The sequence below is a fragment of the Bos javanicus genome, chromosome 18 (genome assembly GCF_032452875.1).
Source record: "Bos javanicus breed banteng chromosome 18, ARS-OSU_banteng_1.0, whole genome shotgun sequence".
Classification (NCBI taxonomy): Eukaryota; Metazoa; Chordata; class Mammalia; order Artiodactyla; family Bovidae; genus Bos; species Bos javanicus.
Genome location: NC_083885.1, coordinates 54,804,450 through 54,816,821, shown reverse-complemented (window position 1 = coordinate 54,816,821; position 12,372 = coordinate 54,804,450). Strand labels below are relative to the sequence as shown.

The 12,372-nt window shown below is 41.7% G+C and overlaps 1 protein-coding gene across 2 annotated transcripts in view; it reads left to right on the top strand.

Annotated features, from left to right (window-relative positions):
* LOC133230856 (sulfotransferase 2A1-like) overlaps nt 1-12,372 on the top strand; it is a 30,603-nt gene that overhangs the window by 14,758 nt on the left and 3,473 nt on the right. For both annotated transcript variants that reach the window (XM_061388836.1, XM_061388837.1), the window contains exons 2-4: nt 1,085-1,293; nt 1,816-1,942; nt 4,486-4,580. In XM_061388836.1, the coding sequence (XP_061244820.1) occupies nt 1,085-1,293; nt 1,816-1,942; nt 4,486-4,580 (431 nt within the window). The remainder of the gene's footprint in view (nt 1-1,084; nt 1,294-1,815; nt 1,943-4,485; nt 4,581-12,372) is intronic.

Here is a 12,372-nt window from a genome sequence, read left to right as displayed (position 1 = left end):
AAAGAACTTGACAAATCCACTGAACTGAAAGGATGTGGATCATATATCTAAGAGTGGCAGGGTCATAGATGGACTGTGATTGGGCAAGAAGCAAGGCTGAAGTCATTGGAAGTGCTGTGGTCATGATGAGCCAAGGGCACTAGGAAGCTGTTCAAAGACCAAGAGCAACAGGAACAAGTTCAAGGGGTTTAAGCAAATAGCCAAAGCATAGAAGCAACCCAAAGGTCCATTGACAGATGAATGGGTAAACAAAATTTATTATCCACATATTGAGAATATTATTCAGCCTTAGAAAGGAATGGAGCTCTGACACTTGCTACAACATGGATAAACTATGAAGACATAGTATGTATGGAGTGAAGTGAAAGAGTTAGTTGTTCAGTTGTGTCTGACTCTTCATGATCCCAGAAACTGTAGCCCTCCAGGCTTCCCTGTCCATGGGTTTCTCCAAGCAAGAACACTGGAGTCTGTAGCCATTTCCTTCTCCAGGGGATCTTCTGACCCAGGGATCAAACCCGGGTCTTCCGCATTGCAGGCAGATTTTTTATCATCTGAGCCACCAAGCTCTGCATGGTATGTATGACTCTACTTAAATGAGGTATCAGAAAGAGAAAGTAGAATGGTTGCCAGGGACTGGGAGGAGAAGAAAATGAGAAGTTGTTACTTCATGGGCAAGAGGTTCAGCTGTGCAAGATGGAAAAGTTCTGCAGATTGTTTGCATAACCATGTAAATATACTTAACCCTACAGAGCTGTACAGGCGTGCCTGGTGGCTCAGTGGTAAAGAGTCCGCCTGCCTATGCAGGAGACGTGCGTACCATCCCTGGGTCGGGAAGATCCCCTGGAGAGGGAAATGGCAACCCACTCCGGTATTCTTGCCTGGGAAATCCCATGGACAGAGGAGCCTGGAGGGCTACAGGCCATGGGGTTGCAAAAAGAGTTGGACATGACTGAGTGACTAAACAACAACTCAACTGTACATTTAAAGATGGTTAAGATGGCACCTTTTATGATCTGTATACATTATAAAAATCTTTATAAGTCAGATTAAAATGATTGATCATAGTTTTCCTTTCTTTATCTAGGAACGAACTGGTTGATTGAAACTGTCTGCCTGATTTACTCCAAGGGGGATCCCAAGTGGGTCCAATCTGAGCCCATTTGGGACCGCTGCCCCTGGGTAGAGACTAAGCATGGGTATGAATTACTAAAGGAGAAGGAAGGCCCACGTCTCATCAGTTCTCACCTTCCCGTCCAACTCTTCCCCAAGTCTTTCTTCAAATCCAAGGCCAAGGTCAGTGTACAGCGGTCAAGACAGTCTTCATCAGGGCTTCCCTGATGGGCCAGTGGTGGTGCTCTGTTGCTTAAGTCATGTTCTTAAGTCATGTTCATGACTCTTTTTGACCCCATGGACTGTAACCCACCAGGCTCTGCTTTCCATGAGATTTTCTAGGCAAGAATACTGGAGTGGGTTGCCATGCCCTACTCCAGGGGATCTTCCCAACCCAGGGATTAAACCCACATCTCTGGCTTCTCTTGCATTGACAGGAAGATTCTTTAGTCTATAGTATCCCAAAGGGAAAGAACAATGCTTTCCTCTTCCTTAGTTAGGGCCTTACTATTGGTCCAGTGACTAGTTCACAGGAACTTTAAAATACATATTTGATTAATGAATATAATAACTAGTTTATTAAAACAATCCATGATATTTAAAGGGCACTTTCTAGGAACTGTTTTTTTTTCCCCCATTTTTATGATGATTAAGAAGGTTAGAAAATGACTATTGATTTTTTATGATCCAATTTTTCTCTTTAAGATGATCTACCTCATCAGAAATCCCAGAGATGTTTTAGTGTCTGGTTATTTTTTCTGGAGGAGTGCAAAATTTGTTAAGAGACCACAGTCACTGGAACAATACTTTGAATGGTTCGTCGAAGGAAATGGTGAGTGAATGTAAAATATGAAAGCTTGGAGTTGTCAGAGTCCTTCATCAGACCTCTTTTTATTTTTTTACCCAACTTGATGTCTCTACATCTAACCAATACATGAGTATAGGGTTCCATCACCACTGGAACCCAAATTTTCTAAATCCATATACTATCTTGTAAAGCAGAAGAACTTCAACCAGCCCTTTTGTTTGCCCCATCAGAAACTATCCTAGCTATCTTCTAAATCTCCATGACCTAATACTAACAGAAAGCATTCACATTCTTCTCCTGTACTCTCCTAAATTTGTGAAAGTCAGGAGACTTTCTGAAAGACAGCTTTCATTGGCTTCCCGGACAATACAATCCTGACTTTCCACCATTTATGGGTGCATCTCTCGAAAAGTCCCTTCATTCTCTTGTCCTCTGTGTCTAAAAACTGTATGCATTACGCCAGGACCTTTATGGGCTTCCCAGGGTGCTCAGTGGGTAAAGAATCTGGCTGTAGTACAGGAGATGCAGGAGATACAGGTTCTGTCCCTGGGTTGGGAAGATCTCCCGGAGGAGGGCATGACAACCCACTCCAGTATTCTTGCCAGGAAAATCCCATAGAGAGGAGCCTGGAACGCTCCAGTCACTGGGATCGCAGAGAGTCAGACACAACTGTAGTGACTTAGCACGCATTCACTCAGGACCTCTATTTTTTTTAATTATTCATTTATCTGGCTGCATCAGGTCTTAGATGTGGAAGGTGAATTCTTCCATCTTAGTTGTGGCTTGGGGGTTCTTTCATTGCAGCATGTGGGATCTAGTTCCCTGACCAGGGGTAGAACCCTGGCCCCCTGAACTGGAGCACAGAGTCTTAACCACTGGACCACCAGGGAAACCTCTCTATACTTTTAATTATGCAAAACATCTAAGCATTCTCAGATACTTGAAATGTTGCAGTTTTTCTCAAAACTATGTGATGAATCTAGTATCTCACCTATGATACATCTCCCGGTTTCAGAACTGTTTCTTTAGTAGCCCATGGACATCTTCACTGGAGAGGGCCATTGTTGTTTAGTCGTTCAGTTGTGTCTGATCCTTTTCATAAACTATACAAAATAGCGTCTCTCCCATCTCTATAGTTTCATCTTTCCCCCACCTTTGCAGTCATCACCAGTGAGTATGTATTCTATTTGTTTGTTTCTGCCACATGTATCTCCACTAAAATGCAATATCTTTGAGTTTTTCCTTGTTGACTCCAGGCCCTAGGGTGGTGCTTGCCACTTGTGTGTGAGTGCTCAGTCAATCAATCATCTCTGACTCGTTGCAACTCCCTGGACTGTAGCCCACCAGGCTCCTCTGTCCATGGAATTGTCCAAGAATATCAGAGTGGGTTACTATTCCCTCCTCCAGGGGGTTTTCCTGACCCAGGGATGGAAAGCACATCTCTAGCCCTCTTGCATTGGCAGGCAGATTCTTTACCACTACTGCCACCTGGGAAGCCCCATTATCATCAGTGTGAGATGACAAATAAACAATCAAATACAACATGAAATAAAGCAAAGAGATCGTAGTAATGTCATTCAGACATCTATTAATGTCACTCTTTGATGCTCACAGAGGGCATCCTGCCATCAGTGGACATGCACTCTGCTCCCTGTCTGCCAACATTCTGCCATAACTCAACATCTTTTCTGCTTCTTTGGCAGCTGGGGACACACTGGTCACCAAGACAGTTGATGGTGCTGCTGTCGACACAGGAGAATCCAGTGATGTCCTTGGTCTATGGGAGTAATGCCACAGACTCTTTATTGTCCTCATCTGCATGCTCTTCAGCCCTTCCAGGCTATGACACAATCATCACTTCTATATTGAATAGTTCAGGTTCCCTCACTTTTTTTTTTTGCCCTCAACACTAAAGTCCAATCTTCAAACACTGGAAGTCATAGTTTTTATTGAGCTGATCCTGAGTGAACTCCTGAAGCAAATCTCCTGATTTGCTTCAGGCTACTCTTTCAGTAAAAGAGCAACAAGACTTCCCTGGTGGTCCAGTGGTTCAGAATCTGCCTGCCAAGGCGGGTGACATGGGTTTGATCCCTGGTCTGGGAAAATCCCACATGCCGTGGGGCAACTAGGTGGATGCACTGGAACTACTGAAGCCAGTATTCCCTTCCTGATTTGGTCTCCCAGGGAATCATAATTCCAACAGCAACAATGAAGGGAAGACGACAGGGAGGGGGGAAAAAAACAAGTGTTGTGAGAATGTACCTAACGAGCAAAAATATCTAAATGCTGAACAGATAAGAGGAAAAAAAAAAAATGCCTCGTCTCAGACAACATGGTTCACTGGACACAATCTCCTTACAGACCCTTGAAAACTGTATACAAAACCTGCTGCAAAGGCATTAGGCTTGTTAAAGGGCAAATGCGTGGTGTTGGATACCAGTTATAGCAAATGTAGATGTGCCCGGCACTGTGCTAGTCACTGTGCCCACAGAGTGAACATAGTGTATGGATCCCTGCTTTCATTCCGTGCGTCATCTACTCACTCTTTCTGCCTCCCCTCCATGCAGTGGTATTTGGATCGTGGTTTGACCACACTCGGGGCTGGATGTCCATGAGAGACAAGGAGAACTTCCTGATACTGAGCTATGAAGAGATGAAATGGGTAACTATCGCTCTTAGAGTCAACACACTCTCTCTCACCACCATCTGCACTCCCCCCACCTTCCCTCCATTCCCATGTCTCCCTTTCACCTTCTCAAAGTTTAGCCTGTAGTCAATAGGAGTGAGAATAGCAACCCGGTCTTCATTGCCTTATTTCTGGTTGACACTTCAAAGCTCCGAGCTCTATTTCTTCACGTGTTTTTCTTTGTTTCACCATAAGCTGAAGGGCTTTTTTACAAAAGGATTTTATTTATGTATTGGCTGTGCTGGGTCTTCACGGCTGTCCTCAGGCTTTCTCTAGCTGTGATGAGCCAAGGATACTCTTGTTGCAGTGCCCGGATTCTAGAGCACAGGCTCAAAAGTGATGCCACACGGGCTGAGTTGCTCCGAGGCAGGTGGGATCTTCCCAGACCAGGGATCGAACCCATGTTTCCTAAACTGATAGGCAGAATCTTTAACACTGAGCCACCAGGGGAGCCCCTTTGTTTTCTTTTTGTTAGGATTTTTGTTCTGTTCTGTCCGTGTTGTTGTTGTTGTTGTTGTTGTTATTTTTACAGGTGTGTGGCTTCTTTTATTTGTTTATTTTAATTGGAAGCTAATTATCTTACAATAGTGTAGTGGTTTTTGCCATACATTAACATGAATCAGCCATGGGTGTACACGTGTTCCCCATCCTGAACCCCCTTCCCACCTCCCTCCCCATCCCATCCCTCAGGGTCATCCCAGTGCACCTGCCCTGAGCACCCTGTTTCATGCATTGAACCTGGACTGGTGACCTATTTCACAAATGTAATATATGTTTCAATGCTTTTCTCTCAAATCATCCCACCCTGGTCTTCTCCCACAGAGTCCAAAAGTCTGTTCTTTACATCTGTGTCTCTTTTGCTGTCTCGCATATAGGGTCATCATTACCATCTTTCTAAATTCCATATATATGCATTAATATACTGTATTGGTGTTTTTCCTTCTGACTTATTTCACTCTGTATAATAGACTCCAGTTTAATCCACCTCATTAGAACTGATTCAAATGCATTCTTTTTAATAGCTGAGTAATATTCCATTGTGTATATGTACCACAGCTTTCATATCCATTCACCTGCCGATCGACGTCTAGGTTGCTTAACATTAGGGTACATGTGTCTCTTTCAATTCTGGTTTCCTCGGTGTGTACGCCCAGCAGTGGGATTGCTGGGTCATGTGCAAGTTCTATTTCCAGTTTTTTAAAGAATCGCCATAGTGGCTATACTAGTTTGCATTCCCACCAACAGTGTAAGACTGTTCCCTTTTCTCCACACCCTCTCCAGCATTTATTGTTTGTAGACTTTTTTATATCAGCCTTCTGACCAGCGTGAGATGGTACCTTAATGTAGCTTTAATTTGCATTTCTCTGATAATGAGTGATATTGAGCATCTTTTTAGGTGTTTGTTAGCCATCTGTATGTCTTCTTTGGAGAAATGTCTGTTTAGTTCTTTGGCCCGTTTTTTGATTGGGTCATTTATTTTTCTGGAATTGAGCTGCATGAGCTGCTTGTATATTTTTGAGATTAATTCTTTGTCAGTTGCTTCATTTGGTATTATTTTCTCTCATTCTGAAGGCTGTCTTTTCACCTTGCTTATAGTTTCCTTCATTGTGCAAAAGCTTTTAAGTTTAATTAGGTCCCATTTGTTTATTTTTGCTTTTATTTCCATTACTCTGGGAGGTGGGTCATAGAGGATCCTGCTGTGATTTATGTCAGAGAGTGCTTTGCCTATGTTTTCCTCTAGCAGTTTTATAGTTTCTGGTCTTCCATTTAGATCTTTGATCCATTCTTAGTTTATTTTTGTGTATGGTATTAAAAAGAGTTCTAGTTTCATTCTTTTACAAGTGGTTGACCAGTTGTCCCAGCATCAGTTGTTAAAGAGATTGTCTTTTCTCTATTGTATATTCTTGACTCCTTTGTCAAAGATAAGGTGTCCATAGGTATGTGGATTTATCTTTGGGCTTTCTATTTTGTCCCATCGATCTATATTTCTGTCTTTGTGCCAGTACCATACTGTCTTGATGATGGTAGCTTTGTAAGTATAGTCTGAAGTCAGGCAGGTTGATTCCTCCAGTTCCATTCTTCTTTCTCAAGATTGCTTTGGCTATTTGAGGTTTTTTGTATTTCCATACAAATTGTGAAATTATTTGTTCTAGTTCTCTGAAAAATACCATTGGTAGCTTCATAGGGATTGCATTGAATCTATAGATTGCTTTGGGTAGTATACTCATTTTCACTGTATTGATTCTTCCAATCCATGGACATGGTATATTTCTCCATCTATTTGTGTCATCTTTGATTTCTTTCATCAGTGTCTTATAGTTTTCTATATATAGGTCTTTTGTTTCTTTAGGTAGCTTTATTCCTAAGTATTTTATTCTTTTCATCACAATGGTGAATGGAATTGTTTCCTTAATTTCTCTTTCTGTTTTCTCATTGTTAGTGTATAGGAATGCAAGGGATTTCTGTGTGTGAATTTTATATCCTGCAACTTTACTATACTCATTGATTAGCTCTAGTAATTTTCTCTTGCCTGGAAAATCCCATGGACGGAGGAGCCTGGTAGGCTGCAGTCCATGGGGTCGCTAAGAGTCGGACATGACTGAGCGACTTCACTTTCACTTTTCACCTTCATGCATTGGAGAAGGAAATGGCAACCCACTCCAGTGTTCTTGCCTGGAGAATCCCAGGGACGGGGGAGCCTGGTGAGCTGCCGTCTATGGGGTCACACAGAAGTCAGATACGACTGAAGAGACTTAGCAGCAGCAGCAGCAGCAGTAAGTTTCTGGTGGTATCTTTGGGGTTTTCTATGTAGAGGATCATGTCATCTGCAAACAGTGAGAGTTTTACTTCTTCTTTTCCAATCTGGATTCCTTTTATTTATTTTTCTTTTCTGATTGCTGTGGCTAAAACTTCCAAAACTATGTTGAATAGTAGTGGTGAGAGTGGGCACCCTTATCTTGTTCCTGACTTAGGGGAAATGCTTTCAGTTTTTCACCATTGAGGATAATGTTTGCTGTGGGTTTATCATATACGGCTTTTATTATGTTGAAGTATGTTCCTTCTATGCCTGCTTCCTGGAGGGTTTTTATCATAAATGGATGTTGAATTTTGTCAAAGGCTTTCTCTGCATCTATTGAGATAATCATATAGTTTTTATCTTTCAACTTGTTAATGTGGTGTATCACATTGATTGATTTGTGAATATTGAGGAATCCTTGCATCCCTGGGGTAAAGCCCACTTGGTCATGATGTATGATCTTTTTAACATGTTGTTGGATTCTGTTTGCTACAATTTTGTTAAGGATTTTTGCATCTATGTTCATCGGTGGTATTGGCCTGTAGTTTTCTTTTTTTGTGGCGTCTTTGTCTGGTTTTGGTACTAGGGTGATGGTGCCCTCATAGAAAGAGTTTGGCAGTTTACCTTCCTCTGCAATTTTCTGGAAGAGATTGACTACGATAGGTGTTAGCTCTTCTCTAAATTTTTGGTAGAATTCACCTGTGGAGCCATCTGGCCCTAGGCTTTGTTTGTTGAAAGATTTTTGATTACAGTTTCAATTTCCATGCTTGTAATGGGTCTGTTAAGATTTTCTATTTTTTCCTGGTTCAGTTTCAGAAGGAATTTGTCCACTTCTTCCAAGTTGTCCATTTTATTGACATATAGTTGCTAACAGTAGTCTCTTATGATCCTTTGTATTTCTTTGTTGTCTGTTGTGATTTCTCCATTTTCATTTCTAATTTTGTTGATTTGATTCTTCTCCCTTTTTTTTCTTGATGAGTCTGGCTAATAGTTTGTCTATTATATTTATCTTCTCAAAGAACCAGCTTTTAGTTTTGTTGATTTTTGCTATAGTCCCCTTTGTTTCTTTTTCACTTATTTCTGCTCTCATTTTTAGGATTTTTCTCCTTCTACTAACCCTGGGCTTCTTTATTTCTTCTTTATCTAGTTGCTTTAGGTGTAAAGTTAGGTTATTTATTTGATATTTCTCTTGTTTCTTGAGGTAAGCTTGTATTGCTATGAACCTTCACCTTAGCACTGTTTTTACAGTGTACCATAGGTTTTGGGTTGTCATGTTTTCAGTTTCATTCATTTATATGCATATTTTGATTTCTTTTTTGATTTCTTCTGTGATTTGTTGGTTATTCAGAAGCATGTTGTTTAGCCTCCATATGTTTGTATTTTCAGTAGTTTCTTTCCTGTAATTGATGTCTAATCTTACAGCATCGGGATCAGAAAAGATGCTTGAAATGATTTCAATTTTTTTGACTTTACCAAGGCTATATTTATGGCCAGGATGTGATCTATCCTCGAGAATGTTCCATGTGCACTTGAGGTAAAGGTAAAAATTCATTATTTTGGGGTGAGACGTCCTAGATTTCAATTAGGTCTAACTGGTCTATTGTATCATTTAAAGTTTGTGTTTATAAACCTTTTCTGTGTTTGCTGTCTAGAGAAGATCCTTTAGTATTTATTGAAGATAAATATATCTGGTTTGGTGGTGCTGAATTCTCTCAGCTTTTGCTTGTCTGTAAAGCTTTTGATTTCTCCTTCATATTTGAATGAGATCCTTGCTAGGTATAGTAATCTGGGTTGTAGGTTTTTCTCTTTCATCACTTTAAGCATGTCCTGCCAGTCCCTTCTGGCCTGAAGTGTTTCTATTGAAAGATGAGCTATTATCCTTATGGAAATCCCCTTGGGTGCTATTTGTTGCTTTACCCTTGCTGCTTTTAATATTTGCTCTTTGTGTTTGATATTTGTTAATTTGATTAATATGTGTCTTGGGGTGTTTCGCCTTGATTTTATCCTGTTTGGGACCCTCTGGGTTTCTTGGACTTGGGTGGCTATTTCCTTCCCCATTTTAGATAAGTTTTCAACTATTATCTCCTCAAGTATTTTCTCATGGCCTTTCTTTTTGTCTTCTTCTTCTGGGACTCCTATGATTTGAATGTTGGGGTGTTTAACATTGTCCCAGAGGTCTCTGAGGTTGTCCTCATTTCTTTTAATTCTTTGTTCTTTTTTCCTCTCTGCTTCATTTATTTCCACCATTCTATCTTCCACCTCACTTATCCTATCTTCTGCTTCAGTTACTCTACTGCTGGTTCCCTCCAGAGTGCTTTTGATCTCAGTTATTGCATTATTCATTATTGACTGACTCTTTTTTATTTCTTCTAGGTCCTTGTTAAACATTTCTTGCATCTTCTCAATCCTTGTCTCTATTCTATTTATCTGTAACTGCATTTTGTTTTCAAGATTTTGGATCATCTTTACTATCATTATTCTGAATTCTTTTTCAGGTAGACTCCCTATCTCCTCCTCTTTCGTTTGGTTTAGTGGGCATTTATCATGTTCTTTACCTGCTGAATATTTCTCTGCCTTTTCATTTTGTTTAGATTGTTCTGTTTGGGGTGGACCTTCTGTATTCTGGAAGTTTGTGGTTCCTCTTTATTGTGGAGGTTGCTCCCTGTGGGTGGGGTTAGACTAGTGGCTTGTCAAGGTTTCCTGGTTAGGGAAGCTTGTATCACTGTTCTGGTGGGTAGAGCTGGATGTCTTCTCTCTGGAGTGCAATGAAGCATCCAGTAGTGAGTTTTGAGGTGTCTATGATAGGTTTGATGTGACTTTGGGCAGTCTGTACTTTAATGCTCAAGGCTATGTTCCTGAGTTGCTGGAGAATTAGCATGGTATGTCTTGCTCTGGAACTTGTTGGCTGTTGGGTGGAGCTTGGTTTCAGTGTAAGTATGGAGGCTTTTGGATGAGCTCTTGTCGATTAATATTCCCTGGAGTTAGGAGTTCTCTGGTGTTCTCAAGTTTGGGATTTAAGCCTCCTGCCTCTGGTTTTCAGTCTCATTCTTTGAGTAGCCTCAAGATTTCTCCATCCATATAGCACTGATGATAAAGCATATGGGTTAATGGTGAAAAGATTCTCTACAGTGAGGGACAGCCAGAGAAAGTCACAGAGTTAACATAAAGAAGAGAAGAGGGAGGAGGGAGATAGAGGTAACCAAGAGGAGAAGAGGGACAGTCAAAAGGGGGGAGACCAATCTAGCCAGTAATCAGTTCCCTAAGTGTTCTCTACAGCCTGGAACACCCAGAGAGATTCACAGAGTTAAGTAGAGAAGAGAAGGGGGAGGGAGGAGATATAGGTGACCTGGGGGAGAAAAGGGAGAGTCTAAAGGGGAGAGAGCAATCAAGCTAGTAATCACATCCCTAAGTAAAAATAAGTACTGAAGATTAGATTCTTAATGGTACAAAATTGATAACAAATACCAATAAGCAAAGATGAAAAATCTAGAGTAAAGGTTAAACTCTCAAAAATACAAAACAATATTAATCACAAAAATTATTTTAAAAATATATATGTGAAATTTGCTTTAAAAATAGGGTCTTTTTTGCAAGGTAATAGTATGTTATAAAAATGAAAATTAAAGAAGTAATAAAGAAATTAAAAATAAAAAACACTAAATAACGATAATAGTAAAAATATATCTAGGAATTTCTCTGGAGCTGTTGAGGACAGTGTGGGGTCAGTTCAGTTTCAGATAGTTCCTTGTTCCAGCTTATACTTCTTCTCAAGGTCTATAGGCCCCTTCCAATGCTTAGTCAATGCTAACTACAGGGTTTTAATCTGCACCTGTCACTTCCAGAGCAGTTCCCTCTTTGCTTATTTTTGCTTCTTCTGTTTCTTCAGTGTCTAATTTCCACCCTGACACAAGGGGGCAAAGGTGGTCACTTATTTAGGCTCACTTGTTCAGTTGTGCTGTAGAGTAGGAGGAATACTGCAAGCAATTTTCACTGGCAAGTGTGGGGAGTGCTCGCAGTGTATGGACCACACTGGGTTTGCCTCAGCTCAGTCCCTTGTGGCTCCTGCATCCCTTGTGGCTCAGCTGGTAAAGAATCTGCCTGCAATGTGGGAGACCTGGGTTCAATCCCTGGTTTGGGAAGATCCCCTAGAGAAGGGAAAGACTACCCAATCCAGTATTCTGGCCTGGAGAATTACATGAACTGTAAAATCCATCGGGTCACAAAGAGTCGGACACAACTGAGCTATTTTCACTTTCACTTTTATGGCCCCTATGCTTTTCCACTCTACACTGCTCAGGCTCCGGGTTGCTCTGAAGGGGAACTGTCCAAAGCAGGCCCTGGGTTGTGTGCACTTCCCATGTCTAAGCTGCTCAGGTTCAGGTTCTCGGATACTCCACAAAGGCAGAGACTCGGTTGGGCCTGCGTTTTGTGACCTTCCCAGGTCCAAGGAGCTCAGACGACCAGGTGCTTTTTGAGCCCACTATCCCAGGTTTGCAGTGGGTCTTATCACCTCCCCGGTCCCAGCCGCTCAGTTTCCTGGGTGTGTCGCAAAAGCGCCATCTCAGGTGTGCCCTGTGTCTCCTCTGGGGGGCTGATCTCAGGCTGCGACCCTCCTGGCAGATGTCAACCATCCAGGATCCCAGGAAGACTTAGTTAGCAACTGGGAGCCTGCTCACAGTTTGGTATAGGATGCTGTCTCTGGGGCCAAGATTGCTCCCTGCCTTCCAGCTCTGGCTGTTGCCTACCTGTCTCTCTGCCTCTGGCACGGAGATGGGCCAGTCTGCAGCTAGCTAGCTCTCCTATTGTATTCACTCAATCCTTTGTTCTGGGAGCCGGCCAGGCTGAGCCTTAGGTTAGAGCTTTTTGCCGGAAAGTTCTCTCTCTCTCTTTTTCCCTCTCTCTCTGGCTATCCCACAGTTTGCATTGCTATCTCATGTTAGCTCCTTCAGATTGTCCCCTGGGCATTCAGGC